Source organism: Neltuma alba, unplaced genomic scaffold (assembly GCF_004799145.2).
Source record: "Neltuma alba isolate B1F8T4 unplaced genomic scaffold, ASM479914v2 tig00007117_pilon, whole genome shotgun sequence".
In the NCBI taxonomy this organism is placed as follows: domain Eukaryota; kingdom Viridiplantae; phylum Streptophyta; class Magnoliopsida; order Fabales; family Fabaceae; genus Neltuma; species Neltuma alba.
This window is the reverse complement of record NW_021634679.1, coordinates 6,939-15,124: the sequence shown is the minus strand read 5'-3', so window position 1 is coordinate 15,124 and position 8,186 is coordinate 6,939. Positions and strand designations below refer to the sequence as shown.

General features: G+C 37.5%; 1 protein-coding gene across 1 annotated transcript; it reads left to right on the top strand.

Annotated features, from left to right (window-relative positions):
- The first annotated feature begins 4,956 nt into the window (after positions 1 to 4,956).
- LOC114751823 (xyloglucan galactosyltransferase MUR3-like) lies at positions 4,957 to 7,603 on the top strand. Its single transcript, XM_028940508.1, has one exon. It carries the CDS (start codon positions 5,486 to 5,488, stop codon positions 7,244 to 7,246), a length of 1,761 nt encoding a protein of 586 aa, XP_028796341.1. The 5' UTR covers positions 4,957 to 5,485; the 3' UTR covers positions 7,247 to 7,603.
- Positions 7,604 to 8,186: the final 583 nt, after the last annotated feature.

Here is an 8,186-nt window from a genome sequence, read left to right as displayed (position 1 = left end):
TCTCATTTCTCGCAAATTTTATCTGATCGTATGTTTGATCATCTTATTGTATCTCCGCCCACAAAAAAACAGAGAGCCGTAGTTATTTTCACCTTTTTATATCAATAATAACTACATAATGCTGGCCAAAAATAACAGCCACGTAATTGTTTTATTGAAAAAGATAAAGAGTAGTGATAAACAAATAATTCCGACTCTCTCTATGTTAATAGCTATATCTCCTGTTTACTACTTTACTATATGATTTACATGGTGCTATATGATTTTCTATCCTAAATTCTGAAGTGCGCCGAAGTCATGCATATATTTACTTTGAACTCATTCTCCTAATAAACTCGCAAGGAAAAAAAACGCGTAGTCTCTTAAGGGGCAATCTGGCCGATTGGCGATTTCTAAGGCGAAATGGTCCAAACTCTTTTTGAAGCAGGCCGACCTTCATCTTGTGGATCTTGCCCTCATGCCATTCTCAATCCAACTTAGCTTGGGTCCAAGTCCAAGCTCTGTCATGTGCCTTCCAACATGCAGGCTCAGGGGTAGATCCTCTAAATTCGCAAAGCTAACTCAGAGTGCCTCTGGAGAAAGATTAAATAATGAATAAATATAATTAAGAAGTGCGTATCTATACACGACGCAGCATCATTCTCTTTCCCGTGGGGAAGCGTATGGAAGGTACAAATGAGGTCAAGGTTCGACTTCTCCTTGATATAGGGAACTATTGGATACAGTTGCTGTGGAAAGAACTCAGAGTGGAACTATTTTAACTGACCTATTCTACTGCACGTTTTTGATAATACCATTCTCTTCCATCTAAAACGGGGTCTCAAGTGAATGTCCCTTGAGGTTCTGAAGATTCGCATTGTCATCTCAAACTGATGGAGGATTTAGGAGAGTTAGTTCCAGTGTGAGATGATGACTTGCCCTCCTTTTAACTTTAAAGAGTCCACCCACCCTTCTCTTAACAGGTAGTTCCCATCCGCTGTTTGTGATTCCCAGACTATGCCAATGAAATACAACCCAAGAGATAAAAATTCAATCAAAGCGGTGATGGAAAAGGCTGATGTTAATGCTAAACTTATTGGTCCGCAACTACGCATCTTCTCATGTGATTCTGCAACTTGAATTCATCCTGGCACTGGCTATGTCTTCTCGCAGGAGAAGAGCAGGAGACAAGAAACCACAGCTTTGAAGAAGTGAACCCTTAACTGGCTGGGAAACTTGTAGCACTGCATTGCGTCGGTCATTAACATCTAAATTTATCATCAACGTAATATGTCATTCAAAGAGCATGGAGGTATCATCTATGATGGGATTTATTATTCACGTCTCTGGTTTAAGGGCATCTCCATCAACTCCATTGAAGACGCTAAAAATGGAAATGGGGCAGATCATGACCCCACCAGTTACTGGAAATGTATAATTGAAGCTGAACGAAGAAGGCCATATTCACTACCTTGCTTTTAAGTCGCTAAGATGGAATTGTCGAGGCTTTAGTTTTTTTCTCCTGATTGATAAAGATGGAAGCCAAATATCAGTTGATATATTAACAGCCTCTGTTTAATTCCACAACGTTGCTGACTCTTCAACTTCCTCGATTTCCTTGTAATCTCCTGAATATTATTGGGCAAAGGAATGTCACAAATTACTGCAACTCGTTAAAATTTCTTCAGAAAATAGATTCCCACCTGTTGTAGGGCTGATGGACAGCACATAGCTGATGCCTAATTATAAATACAGAATGGCTTTCACGAGGATAAGTTAACACTACTTCCGGTCTTTAATGTAAGAGCTTGTTAACTAATTTGAATAGATTAAGAAAACCAGTTAAATTAGTTATTTGTAATAAATATGTGTTGTCTTTCTTAAAATATCCTTGCTAATCAAGTGTATTGGTTAGAACTACCGTTATTACAAGAACTACCATTATTACAAGGACTACCTTAAAAAAAAAAGATAAATATGAGAGATAAAGTGGATTGAAATCTTATATTTAGAACCAAAATAAAAGTCAAACGAACTATTATATTAAGGACCGGAGATAGTATATCATTTACGGTACTCATAATAAAATAGCTGTGGTCATTTTCTGCTGAATTGTATATCTGGGTAAACTTTAAAAATATGTAACGTAATGCATGTGGATCTGCCTTTTGGCATATCAATGCCTGTATATGTTTGTTTTTAGCCTTGAAAGAAAACAGAACTACCAAAGTTTTGTGTCGGCTTTGAGTGTCCTTCAAGTGATTCCGTTGTCACAAGGGTTTTCTTCAGCTGCAAGGGAACCGACAGATCTATAACATGTATTCTCTCATTACTTAGGAAAGCCTCGCAGAGAAAGCAATACAGCCTCCCATGAAAGATGAACAAAACCCAACATCATAATCAAGAAGGTGACTCGAATGACAAGCATGGTTCGTCTGAGTGCATCAACCTGGAAGGAAACAACGTTGGAGCATCAATGCGAGTGTACCAGAGAAGCTTCAAATGTGAATCAAAAGATTGCTGCTGCATCAACATTTATATAAACAGTAATGTTCAGGGTGTGTCCAACTCGGTGCTCTGTGGCAGCCAATTGAAGATGACAGAGCCAGGAATTAGGTTGAACTTTGAAGATCTCAAGCTGGGTCGACCAACTACCACAACTAACATTATCTCAAGGCTTGGTTTTTGGCTTTGTCTCCTACTTCTTTTTGCTTTCTTAGTTTTCCTCTTTCGGCTGCTATCCTCAACCAGAATTTTTATTATTACTGTCTGAACCAGCGAGGCCAAACTGCGCCTCGTCTTGCCTCTGGGATTTTGCTAGTTAGGATGTGACTTGCAGACGATTTTATCTTTAAACGAGGGGATGAGAATTCGAACCCACACTGCCACACAAACCAAGTTAGTGATTGGCAGTGAAGTGTCTTGTAATACACTAGTAGTAGTATAAATGTAAATGTTCAACAAATAATTTATTAACATTAAAAAAATTAGTCAAACAAATTTTATTTATAAAAAATGTATATTGATTTTTCTAAAACATGAATTTAATCGTTTGTGTCAGAAATTACTCCATGGGTACATAAATTTATTTGTACAATCAATGAGGATAATTTAACTAAATATAAATTTTAAAAATAAAATAGATTAAGCACTTACCGTTTATTTTTATAATCAACGAAAAATTTTTAGCTAGATTTTAAGATCAAATAATACTAACGACTAATAGAGTTGGTATTCTGATAATTAAATCATCATGTCCAAAATTCAAAATCCAATGACACAGATTTTGTTGGACATTTTTCCACAGCTAGCTATGATCATGGTAATTAATAGTTTTTGCATTTAATCTAATGCAAACGGCTCTAAATCCACAAAAAGGGCGACAATGTACTTAATTAAACCACTTACTAATATTACTCATAATTACTAACAATGATAAATATAGTTCAAGTGGCAAATCAACAAACAAGAGTAGCAGCATCATTTTCTTTTCATGCAAGTGGTCCCCTATATGTGCATGGCTTGGTCAATATTTGACTTTTTCCAAACCAGTTTCCCTGCCTATAATTGGTGACGCCCCTACCCAATGATTAGTATTCTTCCGATTTTAAATATAAAACCTTTTTATATATATATATAAGATAAAAGGGATCTTATATTTAGAACCGGAAAAGTATTATTTTTTGTGCCCATTCCAAAAACTTCTAGAATATTTCCTCTCTTTAAAGATGTGGGGATTCAGCATTGATGAATTCGCATTAAATTATTAAAAGATGCTAAGATTTGCTTATCCATTGTGATCAAATTATTGGAAATATACAAATATAACAATCTTAAAAAAATAATATCATTTTATAACACTTCTAAAACGCATCCTGCTAGTGCTGTTATACTACTTCCGGTTCTTAATATAAGAGCTAGCTTAACTTTCAATTTGGTCCTAAATATAAGACCTCAATCTACTCTTTCTCTTACATTTATATGTTTTTTCAAGATAATATTTGTAATAGTTACATATGTTAAATGTTTCATCAAATGATAGTTCTAGGTAATACACATGATTAATAAGGGTATTTTATAAAAAATAATTACAAATAACTAACTTAACAAACTTTTTTAATTTACTTAAATTGGTTAATTAGTTTTATATTAAAAATTGGAGGTAGTATTACGACAGTGCTGGAATAAGGCTATTCTTACTATATCCATCAAGCAGGAAAAAAGACAAAATATATATATAAAAAATTCTCATGAAAGTTTTGTTTGTCCAAGAAAAGTTCCAATGAAACTTTGGCTTATTTATTAGGAAGTTTTGAGAAATACAAAGGAAAAACAAGCACCATTATCCCACAGTGAGGGACTCTTAGATTGTGTTTGGTAAAAAGGATTGAAATTTAGTGATAGGAATTGGGATTGGGATTGAAAAAACTATTAAAAGAATATTTAGTATAAAAAATTATTTGTTATAAGGGATTAACCAAACCTATGTATATAGGATTGGGGGATACCATGGGGAGAAGTGGTATTCTCTAATTCCACCTCTATAGATTTGTCTAATCCTATACAACAAGCAATTATTCATACCAAATATTATTTTAATGATTTTTTTAACTGTAATCACAATCTCTATTTCTCATTTTTAATTCTTTCTATCAAACAGAATATTAGTCCACTAGCTAGATTCCACGTGTACAGGGCCTAATTGAACCGATCTATTTTTCTTTTTTAAAATTTTTAATTTTGGGCCGAAACAAATCAGCCATGTAATGGCCTGAAACGTTGCAAATGCATGCAAACGCAAATCATGGGGCAAGGCCTCACTTTCATCAACGTACACGTCACACATTTCTCGACGTGTCACAATCTCATAGGTGACCGACACATGACTGACCCCGCGCACGTAGCTAACGTGCACCCCCCATCATTCTCGCATTCCAACAGCCAATTTACATGCTCATTTATTGCCTTTTCTCCTTTCTTCTGTTACCTCCCTGCAAAATTCACTCCTTCAAATTCTGGAATTCCGTCTGCTGCTGAACGACTCTTTCCGTAAGTAATTCGATTCGATTCTCTCCCTCTTGCTTTATTCGGCGCGGGTTTTCCGGTTTTGAGTCGTTAAATCTTGTGATTTTGCTTCCTACTAGATTGATCTAATCAAAGACGCTCGCTCACTCCTCGTGAGTCGTGCTGATTTTGATACTCATAATTGGGCCCATACTCTTTCTGATTCCTTCTTGCTCTTTTCCATTTCCGTCTGTTCCCACCAACTCATTAGTCATTCCTTTGTATTTGGCAAATACTTTTGCCGCGGCAATCAGTTCTTTTGCTCTGGAGCTGATCCCATGCTCAGATTAATCATTCCTCTTTAGTCTAGGGTTTTATGTCTTAGTTGTATTTCGTTGATGTAAGCTTTTGGGGTGTAAGTTCGGATTTTATTTTGTGGGCAAGCGAAAGAATGTCAATTTCGTGACTAACTTGCTGAATATTCGATTGTGATCGGAATGAAATGAGAAAACGCCCTTTGGCGGGCGGTCTCCCTGGACAAATGGAGAAAGGAACAGTAAAAGGCCAGAATTCTCGGCTTTGCTGTTTGGCATCCTTGTCTGCTATTTTCTGGTTTTTGCTATTGTACTTCCACTTTGTGGTGCTAGGAGGTAGTAATATTGATCAGTCAACCAAACTAGAACCTGCTTCTGTTATTCGCGAATCTTCTCCAGTCCCTGTAGCCAAAGTCGGTCAACGGCAAACCCCTCCTAGAAAGATTGGCATTCATCAGTTGCAGGAGCCTCCAAAAGATGACAATGACCATCAGGTACAAAGCCCACAGAAGAATCATCCATTCATGAAAGCAATGCGAACTGCCGAAAACAAGAGTGACCCTTGTGGAGGGAGGTATATTTATGTGCACGATCTTCCCTCAAAGTTTAACGAGGATATGTTGAAGGATTGCAGGACGTTAAGCTTGTGGACTAATATGTGCAAGTTTACCACTAATGCTGGGCTTGGTCCGCCACTGGAGAATTTTGAAGGGGTGTTCTCAGATACGGGATGGTACGCTACAAATCAGTTTGCCGTTGACGTGATATTCAACAATAGGATGAAACAGTACGACTGCTTGACAAAGGATTCATCTATTGCTGCCGCGATTTTTGTACCCTTCTATGCTGGGTTTGATATTGCACGTTATCTTTGGGGTTATAATATTTCAAGGAGAGATGCTGCATCACTTGAGCTCGTTGAATGGCTTATGAAGAGGCCAGAGTGGGGTATAATGAATGGTAGAGACCATTTTCTTGTTGCAGGAAGGATAACATGGGATTTCCGGAGACTAAGTGATGAAGAATCAGATTGGGGTAGTAAGCTTCTGTTTTTACCAGCAGCGAAGAATATGTCCATGCTTGTGGTCGAATCCAGTCCCTGGAATGCCAATGATTTTGCTATTCCATATCCCACATACTTCCACCCTGCAAAAGATGCTGATGTGTTCATCTGGCAGGACAGAATGAGACGATTAGAGAGGAAGTGGCTATTCTCGTTTGCTGGAGCTCCACGTCCTGACAACTCCAAATCGATTAGGGGGCAGATAATTGACCAATGCAAGAAGTCAAAGGTTGGTAAGCTGTTGGAATGTGACTTTGGTGAAAGCAAATGCCATTCTCCAAGCAGCATAATGCAAATGTTTCAGAGCTCGCTTTTCTGCCTGCAACCCCAGGGTGACTCGTACACCCGAAGATCTGCTTTTGATTCAATGCTGGCTGGTTGTATACCTGTCTTCTTCCATCCAGGTTCAGCATACACACAATATACATGGCATCTTCCTAAGGACTATGCCAAATATTCTGTCTTTATTCCGGAGGATGATATTCGAAAGAGGAATGTGAGTATAGAGGAAAGGCTAATGCAGATACCTCCTGAGCAGGTGAAAATCATGAGAGAGGAGGTCATTGGTCTCATTCCAAGACTTGTATATGCCGATCCTCGCTCTAAATTGGAAACTCTTAAAGATGCCTTTGATGTTGCTGTACAGGCAGTTATTGACAAGGTTTCAAATTTAAGGAAGGATATCGTTGCAGGGCATACAAACGACAACTTCATTGAGGAGAACAGCTGGAAATATGCATTGTTGGACGAGGGGCAGCATGAGGTAGGACCTCATGAATGGGATCCTTTCTTCTCAAAACCGAAGGACGGAAATGGAGATTCCAGTGAATCCTCTATTGAAGCTGCTAAAAATTCTTGGAAGAATGAGCAGAGAGGTCATTCATGAAAATGGAAGGTAATGCATCCCCAAAATTCTAAAATGAGCTTTAATGTAGGCTCAGGTAAGTGCCTTCCTCTGATTAGGAAAGAATTGAAGGGACAAGTTCTTTCCATGTTATGACTTTATTGCAGAACTTGTATGCAAGATTAGTTGGCAGGCTTTGTCACAGATAGCCCCAGTGCGGAGATGTTATCTGCTTTCCACATTTTTGTTATGTAGGTTTTTCTGCTTTCTACCTCATGTATTCTCCTTAGTGCTCACTTGAAATGTATTTTGCAAGGTTTAATAATATTCTAATATAGAATTCTTGTCCATTTGATTTCATAGGAAATATAATAATGATTGGATTAGTGGTTGATTGTATATCTGAACAAGTTTAACAGCCATAAAGCCTAGGAAAAACTCAGTAGAAGTGATTATCTGAACAATATATTGTTCTGCGGACGCATCAGTGCTGCACTGGACTTTAGATTGAGGCTTGTTTTTGCGAACGTTCAAATAGCAAAATTTGCTTCACCGTGTCTGAAAGCAATTGCTAATTTGCATTTATCTAACAATTTTCTAGTCCAACTTCTTGGGAGATCCCTTTTTACCTTATATGAAATCAGTGAATTGATCAGCTTGTGGCTAGTTAATGGATGGAACTGGTGGAAACCATAAGCTGTTTCTTACCATCGTTGTTGCTTGTCAGTAAAAGTCTTGTTTCTGGCTTTTGATAAAAAGAGGGGACCAGTGGGACAGGATGGGGCTCAGCAAATTGTACCAGAGTTAAGTTTCCATTTTCATTTAGTAGATATAGACGAGCTTCACTCTGATGATTGATATTTGCATTGATGATTGATGAAATGATTAATGATCTTGAGATGAAATTTGAAAACTTTTTATGCAGATAACTGTGTGACAGTCTGGGAAATAATACTTTTGTCCTTTATGGGAATTGCTTAGA